At 41.7% G+C, this 15,430-nt stretch overlaps 1 protein-coding gene across 1 annotated transcript in view; it reads left to right on the top strand.

The window, feature by feature from the left end:
* The window catches only part of LOC117509323 (cell adhesion molecule 1-like), a 154,874-nt gene that overhangs the window by 52,983 nt on the left and 86,461 nt on the right, over positions 1–15,430 (top strand). Inside the window, exons 5-6 of the mRNA XM_034168985.1 lie at positions 1,914–2,010; positions 2,308–2,480. Of these exons, the coding sequence (XP_034024876.1) occupies positions 1,914–2,010; positions 2,308–2,480 (270 nt within the window). The remainder of the gene's footprint in view (positions 1–1,913; positions 2,011–2,307; positions 2,481–15,430) is intronic.

The following is a 15,430-nucleotide window of genomic DNA, read 5'->3' as shown; positions in this document are numbered from 1 at the left end:
TGCTAAAAGTGAGCAGAGAGCTGCTCAACTCGGCGTAGACGATACGCCACAATGAGCAGCTCTACGAATACGCCAGTGTGAAAGGGGCTTAAGGGCTGAAACAAGCTGAAACAAGAAGAGGAGGAGAAGAATGGGCTGACATTAACATGAAAACCTGCTCGTGTCACATAACGCAATGCTAATAGGTTAATGTTAAGTGGTGGGAGCCAACCTGTTAAGTGCACTTGTTTCCAGTGGAGAAAGTTCATTGATCAACCTATATTGTGTTATATGACACTAGCGGATTTTCTTTACTTTTTTATTCACTCACTCATCTTCAATCGCGGGGTCGCGGGGAGCTGAAGCCTATCCCAGCAGTCATAGAGCATCCTATACACCCTGGACAGGATGCCAGTCTGTCACAGGGCCACATATACACAAACAAACACATTCACAACCACACGCATAATTTTCTTTAAAGTTTCGTCCATCTAACCTGCATGTCTTTGGATGTGGGAGGAAGCCTGGAGGGAACCCACACAAACACGGGGAGAACATGCAAATTCCACACAGAAAGGCCACAGGTGGGAATCAAACCCACGACCTCCTTGCTATGAGGCAACCCTGCTAACCACTAAGTCACCATGCTGGCCTACTTTTTTATTCTTAAACCAAAAATCTATTGAGTTGCAGCTTTGATCAGAAAAACAAAGTGTGGTTTCCAAGTTTTTCGCCGGTCAAACATTCAACAAACACACAGATTTGGGCCTTGGCGAATTATGGTGTATAGATTTAGCATGATCATGTTGTATATCACTGTAATCAAATCTATGGTTTGAACTCATTGATGATAATTCATGCACCCTGTTCATAAAGTGTGAGCACCTTTGTACTTACCACTGCTAACCAGTAGGGGAGGGGCAGCTCATGTTATTATGCAAAATTGCAACAACAAATGTCACTAAAAAAAGCTGTTGAACTGTTTCAGGTCACATGTGGAAGAAACCTGATGAGCTGTGTTCACTTGCTGAAAATGTAAACAAATCCATTGTAAAGTGTAGGTACTCAAGTTTAGACAAACTGTGCCCATAAAAGAAAAAGCACCCACACTGAATCTCACTGAAATAACATCATCAAGCATATTAGTATGTTTCCACCTTTGCACATTTTGTGATTGAACAAATGAAAACCTACAATTTTCACAAACAGGAGGTATTTGATTTTTTTTTTTTTAGAAGCACACAAACACAAAGCTTACAAAACACTGACACAGACCCCAACAGCAGCACAGGTTCCATCCCGTTTTTGTTTGGTCTGTCATGTTTACTTGATAAACAGCGCCTCTTGTTCTTTTTGTTCCCATCATCAATCCGAGATTTTTTTAATGAAAGACGTGCGGGCGGATTGCAGCGTCGGCTCGCAGCTACAGAGCTTCATACTCTGCAATTCTAAACTTGTGGTTCAGACCTTGGTCCGCACTGGATACACTGCTCAGGTGTCAATTGATGTTTGGGTGTTCTTTAAGTGGTGCATTGATTGAAGCAGTAATACAGGCTGCTTTACACTGTTAAACACCAAAGAAAGGTTAAGGTAGCCTTTTGTATTTTGTAGTCTGTATAGAATATTAATTTTTTTTCCTGTCTGACCTTTCAGGGAAAAAGAGAAAGCCTGACTAGAACCACTTGACATTATTGTAATCTTTGGCTAGCATTGATAAGAGGAAAGGAATCATTTTGCTGTAAGATACTGTAGACTGACATAGGATAACCATTTTGGGCTCCTTTGTGTTTTACCCGACACTTCGTTTTTCCCTCCACACTTCACTTTTGGGTGCAATAATAATCTGACTTTTGCTTTGGCAGCTGGTACTCTGGGAAACTGCCCGTCTTGTTACGACACCGGGGTACTGTAAACATCCATGTTTTATTTTTCAGATAAACCTGAAGTGAAGATTGTGGTGACATATCCTGAAGGTTTAACTCGAGAGGGGGACAATCTAGACTTGACATGTATTGCAGAAGGAAAACCACAGTGAGTATTTACCAGCCTACATGCCAGTGAATCATGCTTACTGGAGAAGTTTAAAACCGCTGCAGATCCCGGTGTCACTTTCAGATTTTCCACTGTATATCTCCTTTCTGCCAATCCGAGCACCACCTTAACCTTTACAGCTCGTTGTACTGTTTGCTAGCCCGCTGCATGAAGTGTGGTATTCGACAAGGCCTGCCGATCGCCCTCCTCAGACAAGCTCAGTTTTTACCTTTATTTCAGATTTCTGGTATGGATAGTCAGCGTCTGAATGATGTGCGTGGTATTTGTACTCTCCAGTCCCCATCGGATCAACTGGCTGAGAGTGGACGAGGACGTGCCGCCTCACGCTGTGGTCACGGGCTCTGAACTGTACATCGAAAACCTCAACAAGTCTTACAATGGCACCTACCGCTGTGTGGCGTCCAACACTGTGGGAGAGGCCTACGACGACTACATTCTCTATGTATATGGTAAATATCACACATCTTTACACGTGATGGCCAAGATTCCATGACCCCTGCACACCATGACACATTTCTGTGTTTAGAACTTAAATGCACATGGATGCAACTGACAAATCCACAGGGAGGCAGAATGTATGCTGGAGATTTACACTGCTGCTGCACTATTAATGCACAATGAGTCTGAAGCGCAGAAAATAACAGATAAGTGACTGTTGACTTTGGACCAGTTTCTGTAGTTTTTGAAGAGCCTGTACAGTAGTTTTATATATATATATATATATATATATATATATATATATATATATATATATATATATATATATAAAGTGGTGAAGTGTAATTATGTGAGTATTGTAATCAGGTTTGTGTGTGTGTGCGCAAACGTCCTGATGAGCTTTTTTTCTATGCATCAAAATTTGTTGAGATATTCACATTGGTATCAATCAGAGCTTCATCACTGAGGTTGAAAGAGCCTATGGAGTGAGTAGGTCTCTGTACAAGGATGCATGGAGATGTCATTACATTTGTCAGTGGGCAAAGACTTTAGAATCCTGGTGCTTCCCATCTTACTGTACATTTGTGGGGTTTGCACATTACAGCCCCGTCCACTGTCATGAATATGCACCCTGGAAGGTCAAAATTTGAAGCCTTGTCAATACTCTGGAAAACCTTTGAGAATCTGGTAGCGTATCCATGATGAATGTTCTGTCATTGTACCATGGTATTTTCAAGATTTTCTTTGTTTGGGTGAGAATTTTGACATACTTCAACAATTTCTTGCATTTCCGAGGAGCCTCTAACATTATCTTACATGCTGTGATGTCACTGGGAAGCCTTTCAGCATTAGCCAGGTTAGGCTAAAGTTCTACTATGACGTGCTACAGTTGTTTTTAGGTGCTGGATCACTTTCCTGGACAACCGTGGTCTTCACATGCTGGTTTGCCACAGTTATAGGCCATGTCCGTCCAAGATGCACAATGCACATCCATCAAAGCAAGAACAGGATTTAATTAGTGACTTAATATATGATGTTTTTTGTTAGTATAGGTCTCCCTGAAGAACCCATGGGAACCAATGTAACAATTCAAATGACTGGTTAATGAATAAGCATAGTCCACATATCTGGCTGTTGCATGGGTAACTCTGTTGATTACTCAATTAAATTTCTGATCCAAAAAACTAACTTCAGTTAACAAAACACAGTTTTGTAAAATTACAATTTTCTTTAAGTAAAAATTTATTCTACACCTGCACTACCAGGTCAAATGGAGGAACTTGAGGAACTTTAACATCAAACCCAGGTTGGAGCACTTGGAGTGCAACATCTTGTTCAAGAATATTCCACTGTTCTCACTCAACCTTGGTCCGTTTGTGGAATTTTTATTTGCACTGTGCCAAATTCCAGGTATCACACACGAACATCCAATAGGGGAAACTGGGGCACGGTGAATCACAGGGCACAGTGAATCAGTAGCTACATCTGCACAACTACATATATATTTGCAACACGTATGCCATATCTTTATGCATAAAGACATCCCCCTTATAAATTAGTGTTTTGTTTTTGGATACATTAAGGGTAAAACTAAGTGGCAAGTGAAGTCAGTTTTTTCCTATCAAAAGTAAATTTTGTGGATGTCAGTGTCTTTGTATTTATTTCTCACAACAGAGGAAAGGTGGCCCAAAAAATTGTTATTAGTTAGAAGACTACCCCGTCCAACTGATGAGCATGTGTTATGTCTTCTCCAGACCATCAGCTATTTGATAACATGACTCGTGTGTCACATGCACCTGGGGCACGGTGAATCGGGGCACAGTGAATCAGTCTAGAAAGTGATTTACTAAGCCCCAGTATCAAGTGGATGACAAATATTACTTGTTGAAGCTTATACATTTATTTTTCCATGAATTATTTCTATAATTTGTGTATATAAACAACTGTTTTCACATCAGTCACGACAGTTGTATTTATAATAGTTTCTAAAGGACTTATATCACTATATAAGACACTCACACATTACATAGCTGGTTTTCTGGATTATAGTTTGTATATGCATCAGCATATATTTAATAATTTTGAAGAAATCTTTATAATCATGTGTTTTCTCATTATATTGTGCCCTGAAAACTGATTCACTGTGCCCCGTGAATTAGTGTCCAGGGCACAGTGAGTAATGTGATGCCCCTGTAGTTGGCACACAATCTCTGGTCCCCATTTTTAAATATGGGGACCAACACCCTGGTTTTCCTCTCCTTAGGCACTGTAACAGACCTCAATGCAATGTTGAAGAGACGTGTAAAAAAAACTCTGCCCCACTTATTTCCTCAGTATCAAAAATTTTAAAACTGATTTTCTCTCACTCACTCACTCACACACACACTTTGGAGGCACAAAAACTTTTTTCCCGCTTGTGTGCATTTGCTTCCGTTTTGCAATTTGCAACAGTTGCAATTTTCTGTGTTCTGCTGTATCTGTTAGCTGTTTGAACTGAGCTGTTTGAGTTCTTTGAATTAACAGTCTTTTTCAAGACTTTTTTACTTTTTTACTTTTTTTTACTTTTTCACCGTGCTCCAACGCCTAAAGAAGACCTCTAACGGTCGAAGCATCGCGACGGAGCACTTTTATCAGCTAACCTTCATCAGCGTTGGCAAGCTAACTAGCTTGCTAACGCTTTCGTTTTTATTTTTATTTTATTTTTTAGCACTGTTGTCGTGCTGCTCCACAGCCTGCCTAGTGGATTTTTATTTTATTTTAGCGCTGTTGTTGTGTGTTACATGTGCTGCTCCACAGCCTGTTCAGTGGATTTTTATTTTATTTTTTAGCACTGTTGTCGTGTGTTACCTGTGCTGCTCCACAGCCTGTCCAGTGGATTTTTATTTTATTTTTTAGCACTGTTGTCGTGTGTTACCTGTGCTGCTCCACAGCCTGTTCAGTGGATTTTTACCTGTGCTGCTCCACAGCCTGTCCAGTGGATTTTGATTTTTATTTTATTTTTTTTAGCACTGTTGTCGTGTGTTACCTGTGCTGCTCCACAGCCTGTCTAGTGGATTTTTATTTTATTTTTTACCACTGTTGTCGTGTGTTACCTGTGCTGTTCCACAGCCTGTCCAGTGGATTTTTATTTTATTTTTTACCACTGTTGTCGTGTGTTACCTGTGCTGTTCCACAGCCTGTCCAGTGGATTTTTATTTTATTTTTTACCACTGTTGTCGTGTGTTACCTGTGCTGCTCCACAGCCTGTCCAGTGGATTTTTATTTTATTTTTTAGCACTGTTGTCGTGTGTTATCTGTGCTGCTCCACAGCCTGTCCAGTGGATTTCTATTTTATTTTTTACCACTGTTGTCGTGTGTTACCTGTGCTGCTCCACAGCCTGTCCAGTGGATTTTTATTTTATTTTTTACCACTGTTGTCGTGCGTTACCTGTGCTGCTCCACAGCCTGTCTAGTGGTTTTTTGTTTTGTTTTGGCACCGTTGTCGTGCGTTACCTGTGCTGCTCCACAGCCTGTCCAGTGGATTTTGATTTTTATTTTATTTTATTTTATTTTTTTTTTAGCACTGTTGTCGTGCGTTACCTGTGCTGCTCCACAGCCTGTCCAGTGGATTTTTATTTAGCACTGTTGTCGTGCGTTACCTGTGCTGCTCCACAGCCTGTCCAGTGGATTTTTATTTAGCACTGTTGTCGTGCGTTACCTGTGCTGCTCCACAGCCTGTCTAGTGGATTTTTATTTTGTTTTAGCACTGTTGTCGTGCGTTGCCTGTGCTGCTCCACAGCCTGTCTAGTGGATTTTTATTTTGTTTTAGCACTGTTGTCGTGCGTTGCCTGTGCTGCTCCACAGCCTGTCTAGTGGATTTTTATTTTGTTTTAGCACTGTTGTCGTGCGTTGCCTGTGCTGCTCCACAGCCTGTCTAGTGGATTTTTATTTTGTTTTAGCACTGTTGTCGTGCGTTGCCTGTGCTGCTCCACAGCCTGTCTAGTGTCGGATTCCCTGTTTGGGAATCCGCTAGCTTAGCGTAGCTACTAGCTCTTAGCCGTTTTAGCATGGCGGCTTCTCCTGTCTCTCCCGTACTTTTCTGCTCTGGGTGTGAAATGTTTAGTTATTCCTCGGCCTCTTTTAGCAGTAACGGTACTTGTAGTAAGTGCAGCTTATTCGTAGCTTTGGAGGCCAGGCTGGGCGAATTGGAGGCTCGGCTCCGCACCGTGGAAAATTCTACAGCTAGCCAGGCCCATGTAGTCGGTGCGGACCAAGGTAGCTTAGCCGCCGTTAGTTCCCCCCTGGCAGACCCCGTGCAGTCGGGAAGGCAGGCTGACTGGGTGACTGTGAGGAGGAAGCGTAGCCCTAAACAGAAGCCCCGTGTACACCGTCAACCCGTTCACATCTCTAACCGTTTTTCCCCACTCGACGATACACTCGCCGAGGATCAAACTCTGGTTATTGGCGACTCTGTTTTGAGAAATGTGAAGTTAGCGACACCAGCAACCATTGTCAATTGTCTTCCGGGGGCCAGAGCAGGCGACATCGAAGGACATTTGAAATTGCTGGCTAAGGCTAAGCGTAAATTTGGTAAGATTGTAATTCACGTCGGCAGTAATGACACTCGGTTACGCCAATCGGAGGTCACTAAAATTAACATTGAATCGGTGTGTAACTTTGCAAAAACAATGTCGGACTCTGTTGTTTTCTCTGGGCCCCTCCCCAATCAGACCGGGAGTGACATGTTTAGCCGCATGTTCTCCTTGAATTGCTGGCTGTCTGAGTGGTGTCCAAAAAATGAGGTGGGCTTCATTGATAATTGGCAAAGCTTCTGGGGAAAACCTGGTCTTGTTAGGAGAGACGGCATCCATCCCACTTTAGAGGGAGCAGCTCTCATTTCTAGAAATCTGGCCAATTTTTTGGGATCCTCCAAACTGTGACTGTCTAGCGTTGGGACCAGGAGGCAGAGCTGTGGTCTTATACACCTCTCTGCAGCTTCTCTCCCCCTGCCATCCCCTTATTACCCCATCCCCGTAGAGACGGTGCCTGCTCCCAGACCACCAATAACTAGCAAAAATCTATTTAAGCATAAAAATTCAAAAAGAAAAAATAATATAGCACCTTCAATTGCACCACAGACTAAAACAGTTAAATGTGGTCTATTAAACATTAGGTCTCTTTCTTCTAAGTCCCTGTTGGTAAATGATATAATAATTGATCAACGTATTGATTTATTCTGCCTAACAGAAACTTGGTTACAGCAGGATGAATATGTTAGTTTAAATGAGTCAACACCCCCGAGTCACACTAACTGTCAGAATGCTCGTAGCACGGGCCGGGGCGGAGGATTAGCAGCAATCTTCCATTCCAGCTTATTAATTAATCAAAAACCTAGACAGAGCTTTAATTCATTTGAAAGCTTGTCTCTTAGTCTTGTCCATCCAAATTGGAAGTCCCAAAAACCAGTTTTATTTGTTATTATCTATCGTCCACCTGGTCGTTACTGTGAGTTTCTCTGTGAATTTTCAGACCTTTTGTCTGACTTAGTGCTTAGCTCAGATAAGATAATTATAGTGGGCGATTTTAACATCCACACAGATGCTGAGAATGACAGCCTCAACACTGCATTTAATCTATTATTAGACTCTATCGGCTTTGCTCAAAAAGTAAATGAGTCCACCCACCACTTTAATCATATTTTAGATCTTGTTCTGACTTATGGTATGGAAATAGAAGACTTAACAGTATTCCCTGAAAACTCCCTTTTGTCTGATCATTTTTTAATAACATTTACATTTACCCTGATGGACTACCCTGCAGTGGGGAATAAGTTTCATTACACTAGAAGTCTTTCAGAAAGCGCTGTAACTAGGTTTAAGGATATGATTCCTTCTTTATGTTCTCTAATGTCATATACCAACACAGAGCAGAGTAGCTACCTAAACTCTGTAAGGGAGTTAGAGTATCTTGTCAGTAGTTTTACATCCTTATTGAAGACAACTTTGGATGCTGTAGCTCCTCTGAAAAAGAGAGCTTTAAATCAGAAGTGTCTGACTCCGTGGTATAACTCACAAACTCGTAGCTTAAAGCAGATAACCCGTAAGTTGGAGAGGAAATGGCGTCTCACTAATTTAGAAGATCTTCACTTAGCCTGGAAAAAGAGTTTGTTGCTCTATAAGAAAGCCCTTCGTGAAGCTAGGACATCTTTCTACTCATCACTAATTGAAGAAAATAAGAACAACCCCAGGTTTCTTTTCAGCACTGTAGCCAGGCTGACAAAGAGTCAGAGCTCTATTGAGCTGAGTATTCCATTAACTTTAACTAGTAATGACTTCATGACTTTCTTTGCTAACAAAATTTTGACTATTAGAGAAAAAATTACTCATAACCATCCCAAAGATGTATCGTTATCTTTGGCTGCTTTCAGTGATGCCGGTATTTGGTTAGACTCTTTCTCTCCGATTGTTCTGTCTGAGTTATTTTCATTAGTTACTTCATCCAAACCATCAACATGCTTATTAGACCCCATTCCTGCCAGGCTGCTCAAGGAAGTCCTACCATTATTTAATGCTTCAATCTTAAATATGATCAATCTATCTTTGTTAGTTGGTTATGTACCACAGGCCTTTAAGGTGGCAGTAATTAAACCATTACTTAAAAAGCCATCACTTGACCCAGCTATCTTAGCTAATTATAGGCCAATCTCCAACCTTCCTTTTCTCTCAAAGATTCTTGAGAGGGTAGTTGTAAAACAGCTAACTGATCACCTGCAGAGGAATGGTCTATTTGAAGAGTTTCAGTCAGGTTTTAGAATTCATCATAGTACAGAAACAGCATTAGTGAAGGTTACAAATGATCTTCTTATGGCTTCGGACAGTGGACTTATCTCTGTGCTTGTTCTGTTGGACCTCAGTGCTGCTTTTGATACTGTTGACCATAAAATTTTATTACAGAGATTAGAGCATGTCATAGGTATTAAAGGCATTGCGCTGCGGTGGTTTGAATCATATTTGTCTAATAGATTACAGTTTGTTCATGTAAATGGGGAATCTTCTTCACAGACTAAAGTTAATTATGGAGTTCCACAAGGTTCTGTGCTAGGACCAATTTTATTCACTTTATACATGCTTCCCTTGGGCAGTATTATTAGACGGTATTGCTTAAATTTTCATTGTTACGCAGATGATACCCAGCTTTATCTATCCATGAAGCCACAGGATACACACCAATTAGCTAAACTGCAGGATTGTCTTACAGACATAAAGACATGGATGACCTCTAATTTCCTGCTTTTAAACTCAGATAAAACTGAAGTTATTGTACTTGGCCCCACAAATCTTAGAAGCATGGTGTCTAACCAGATCGTTACTCTGGATGGCATTTCCCTGATCTCTGGTAATACTGTGAGAAATCTTGGAGTTATTTTTGATCAGGATATGTCATTCAAAGCGCATATTAAACAAATATGTAGGACTGCCTTTTTGCATTTACGCAATATCTCTAAAATCAGAAAGGTCTTGTCTCAGAGTGATGCTGAAAAACTAATTCATGCATTTATTTCCTCTAGGCTGGACTATTGTAATTCATTATTATCAGGTTGTCCTAAAAGTTCCCTAAAAAGCCTTCAGTTGGTTCAGAATGCTGCAGCTAGAGTACTGACGGGGACTAGCAGGAGAGAGCATATCTCACCCGTGTTGGCCTCCCTTCATTGGCTTCCTGTTAATGCTAGAATAGAATTTAAAATTCTTCTTCTTACTTATAAGGTTTTGAATAATCAGGTCCCATCTTATCTTAGGGACCTCGTAGTACCATATTACCCCATTAGAGCGCTTCGCTCTCAGACTGCGGGCTTACTTGTAGTTCCTAGGGTTTGTAAGAGTAGAATCGGAGGCAGAGCCTTCAGCTTTCAGGCTCCTCTCCTGTGGAACCAGCTCCAAATTCAGATCAGGGAGACAGACACCCTCTCTACTTTTAAGATTAGGCTTAAAACTTTCATTTTTGCTAAAGCTTATAGTTAGGGCTGGATCAGGTGACCCTGAACCATCCCTTAGTTATGCTGCTATAGACTTAGACTGCTGGGGGCTTCCCATGATGCACTGAGTGTTTCTTTCTCTTTTTGCTCTGTATGCACCACTCTGCATTTAATCATTAGTGATTGATCTCTGCTCCCCTCCACAGCATGTCTTTTTCCTGGTTCTCTCCCTCAGCCCCAACCAGTCCCAGCAGAAGACTGCCCCTCCCTGAGCCTGGTTCTGCTGGAGGTTTCTTCCTGTTAAAAGGGAGTTTTTCCTTCCCACTGTCGCCAAGTGCTTGCTCACAGGGGGTCGTTTTGACAGTTGGGGTTTTTCCTTAATTATTGTATGGCTTTGCCTTACAATATGAAGTGCCTTGGGGCAACTGTTTGTTGTGATTTGGCGCTATATAAATGAAATTGATTTGATTTGATTTAAAAGTCTACCATGCAAAGTGAAAGCCATACATCAACAACATCCAGAAACGCCACCACCTTCTCTGGGCCAAGGCCCTTTGAAATGGACAGACACAAAGTGGAAAAGCGTGCTGTGGTCTGATGAGTCCACATTTCCAATTGTTTTTGGAAATCGTGGACGTCGTGTCCTCTGGACAAAAGAGGAAAAAGACCATCCAGATTGTTACCAGCGCAAAGTTCAAAAGCCAGCATCTGTGATGGTATGGGGGTGTGTTAGTGCCCATGGCATGGGCAACTTACACATCTGTGATGGCACCATCAATGCTGAAAGGTACATCCAGGTTTTGGAGCAACACATGCTGCCATCCAAGCAACGTGTTTTTCAAGGGAGGTCCCTGCTTCTTTCAGCAAGACAATCCCAAGCCACATTCTACACGTGTTACAACAGCGTGGCTTCATAGTAAAAGACTGCGGGTACTAGACCGGCCTGCCTGAAGTCCAGACCTGTCGCCCATTGAAAATGTGTGGCACATTATGAAACGCAAAATACGACAACAGAGACCCCGGACTGTTGAACAACTGAAGTCGTACATCAAGCAAGAATGGGAAAGAATTCCACCTATAAAGCTTCAACAATTAGTGTCCTCAGTTCCCAAATGCTTATTGAGTGTTGTTAGAAGGAAAGGTGATGTAACACAGTGGTAAACATACCACTGTCCCAGCTTTTTTGACATGTGTTGCAGGCATCCATTTCAAAATGAGCAAATATTTGCACAAAAACAATAAAGTTTATCAGTTTGAACATTAAATATCTTGTCTTTGTGGTGTATTCAGTAGAATATAGGTTGAAGAGGATTTGCATATCGTATTCTGTTTTTATTTACATTTTACACAATGTCCCAATTTCATTGGAATTGGGGTTGCAGATCGTGCCACGTAGCACAAAATTTGTGCGTAAATGAGTTTTTGAACATTTCAAATTTTTCTGTGCGCAACAGCATGCACCAGCAACCCTCTGGTGTTCTGTCTGCACCCGTTAAAGACGAGTTTACTCTCCAGCGCGACACATCAGGACACAGGTCATGATGTGTCGTGAAGCTAAGGCATGCTCGTGTCAGTGCACCTTAAATGTTGTTGATAGTAAAGGCTGTGTCCCAATTCAGGGGCTGCATACTTCGAAGGCTGTGTCCTTCGATGATCAAGCCTTCAGAGACAGTGGAACAAACAGTTCTGAAATGACACGGTCTGACCCACAGAGTACTTTGCAGTTGTGTCATTAGCTTTTCCCACCTATGACTCGTAGGCCCAGAGAGCAGACTTCAAGCCCCTTTCACATCGGTCCCACTTCCAGTTGCGTTGTGCGGCGTCATGACAACGCCACGTGGAAGCAACCCAGTGCCGAGACGATGTAGCTCAACGCCAAAATGACGCCAGGGATGCAAAGGACGAAGCAAATCGGACGCAAAAAATTAAACATGTTTAATTTTTTTACGTCCTGTCTGGCTGCAGCCAAACTGTGCACTCTGATTTCTCTGTGCAGAGGACCTTCAGGCTGCATCCTCACCTCCTCTCTGCCCCCCTGCTGCGTGCACCTGACGCAGACATTCCTGTGTCGTCATGACGCCACAGGAAGCAACTCGAAGCCGGGGTTATACTTGATGTGGACATGTCCTGTCTCTGGCAATCAGTCTGCGAGCAGGACTTTTATGGACTTTATTTAAACACATTTGTGAGAGAAGAGCAAGTAGCTGCAGCAGCAGCAGCTGGAATCAGCAGCATTTTTTTCTGTGCTCTTTTTGAGCGTGTAGTTTCACTGCATTGTGTACACGGTATAAAAACAATTCTGCCTGATTTATACTGCGGGAACAATGGAACACAGCAGGAACCGTAAATTGGCGTCAGGTAATGTTGTATTGTGAGGGTCATGTCCAGTCATGTCGAGTAACGTCGCTTTGCCCTGACTTGCACTGAAACCACTTCCCTTCTGCTTCGAGCACAGGACGCACAAAACATTAAACATGTTTAGTTTTTGGCATCCGATTTGCTTCGTCCTTTGCGCCCCTCGCGCTGTTGTGGCGTCGAGCTGCATCGTCTCGGCACTGGGCTGCTTCCACACGGCGTTGTCATGATGATGCCCTACGCAACTCGAAGCAGCCCTGGTGTGAAAGGGGCTTTAGTCTGTAGTGAAAATCCCCCCCCCCCCCCCCAAAGTTTAGCATGCCACAAACCACCTCCCTTTGTTATATAAATGAGCTTATTCAATGAGCTGAGTATCTGCCAGCACTGCTTGCCCCACACCCACACTCACTCACAGAACACCTGAGAAATAGCCTCTTTCAAGTTGAGGGGTGGGGGGAGAATGGGACTGAGACAGAGAATGTCATTTTGAAGTTGATGGAACCATTTATGGACCAGGGAAGGACTGTAACTATGGGCAGTTTCTAAGGTTGAATTTGTTTAGCATCAAAATATTCAGCCTCAACAATTTCATCCTAAAAAAAAAAAAAAATCAACCTAAAAAAAAAATCATCCTCAAATAATTCATTCTCAAAAAATTCAACCTAAAAAAATCAACCTCAAAAAAAAAAGAAAAGCAGAAGCAATCGATCCCTGACTCAGTCATCCAACATTCAACCAATCACATTTTGCTCCATTGGTCATGTGACACTGAGACCAAATTGAAAGAAGACAATGACATGATACATTGGATGATTGAGACAGTTGATTATTTCTCCCTGCTTTTCTATTGTTTTGAGGTTGAATTTTTTTAGGTTGAGGTTTTTGAGGCTGAATATTACGTTAAACAAATTCAGCCTTAGAAATTCAACTTCAAACTCTGATTTTGATGCTAAAAAAAAATCAGCCTTAAAAATTCTACTTCAAACTCTGATTTTGATGCTAAAAAAATTCAACTTTAAAAATTCAAATTCAAACTCTGTTGGCACAGATTTGCTTCCACAGAGATAGCCCATACTGGCACACACAATATGTTGGGCTCATGAGACTTCATTCAAACAGACAGTTTGGCTTTTGTCACTACAGGTAGAAACCTCTGCAGGTGTGGCTGCAGGGCCGAGTGTTACCATGGAGACCTCTCAATGTGTTAGCATATTGAGAGGAATTAACATGTTTTGCAAAGAGGAGGGGGCAAGTAGCAGAACTGAAATGTCTGGGCCTACAACTGCCTGTCGCCTGGCAACCTTGACAGCTACACGCGGGAAGCTTAGTATAGTAGTTCAGTAATAATTTTTCAGTACTTATTTATACTTTAGTTATAAGCATTACTTATTTACAATTGCATACACGGAGATCGAAGGTGACTTATTTTCTTATTATTTAAAATAAAGTTTACCAACCATTTTCTCTTGGGAAAAAATGTTTAAAATTGTGCAATGACTTTTGGGATTGTTGTGTATCTTGTTATTTGGGGGAAAAGGATGCACATGTTGGCTGCTTTCCAGGGAGCCTTCGAAATGGGACAGCCTAGTCGTGCCACTTATGACTACAACCTTAATGGTCTCTTCCTCATCTTTCAATCAGTTTTCACAAAAGTTTACTGATGTCAATTCAGAAACTTGAAGAGAAAACCTAACAAAACACCCACACTAATCGAAGCAACAAAGTAAGCTACTTATCGGAGGTTAAAACAATACATCAGCAGGCTATTAACCACGGCCGGACTAGTGGAGATAACTGTTCGATCTTATGTGGGAATATCAACTCTATATCTCTCATAAAGATGAGCTTTAGTTCTGTTGACTTACAGTATACTGATGTAGGTGGAATGTCAATAATTTCTGCAGCCGGCCAGTAAAGGGCAATAGAGGGACCATATCTCCCTGGACTTAACTTCAAATGCCACAGACAATTTATTCCTCTCAGTTAGAACCTGTCCTCAGTGAAGCATCGTCTCCTTAATGTGGCCATCAATCGTGGTGCACAATTGTTCCTTTTTGTGTTCTGCACACGTCACAACAAAGCATTTGGTGAGAAGCATTAAAGCTTTGTACCATACATAACATATAACATACAGAAACGTAAACACTTTTGAAAACAACTTTTTTTTTTTCCTTTTTTAAAAGGTGAACCAAGTATCTTTGCACTTGCACCCCCGTAAGGGAGCAGCAGGAGGTATCCGTTTGAAGTTTGTAAAGCGAGAAGGATTTCATCACTTTAAAATCATGTAATGTGACATCCAGAGAGTTTAAACTTACTGGAACTTAATTTCTTATTTTTTTGGTGGCTAGCCTCGCTGATGACGAGGATGTGGGAAAGTAAGTTTGTACTTGGGATTCCCCATTGTTGGAAAGGTCAGCTTTGTCTCCTTGGACGAGAAGGATTTCATCACTTTAAAATCATGTAATGTGACATCCAGAGAGTTTAAACTTACTAGAACTTAATTTCTTATTTTTTTGGTGGCTAGCCTCGCTGATGATGAGGATGTGGGAAAGTAAGTTTGCACTTGAGATTCCCCATTGTTGGCAAGGTCAGCTTTGTCTCCTTGGACAAGAAGGATTTCATCACTTTAAAATCATGTAATGTGACATCCAGAGA

This window comes from Thalassophryne amazonica, chromosome 4 (assembly GCF_902500255.1).
Source record: "Thalassophryne amazonica chromosome 4, fThaAma1.1, whole genome shotgun sequence".
In the NCBI taxonomy this organism is placed as follows: domain Eukaryota; kingdom Metazoa; phylum Chordata; class Actinopteri; order Batrachoidiformes; family Batrachoididae; genus Thalassophryne; species Thalassophryne amazonica.
Note: the sequence above shows the minus strand (reverse complement) of the source record. Positions and strands in the feature narration are given on the sequence as shown.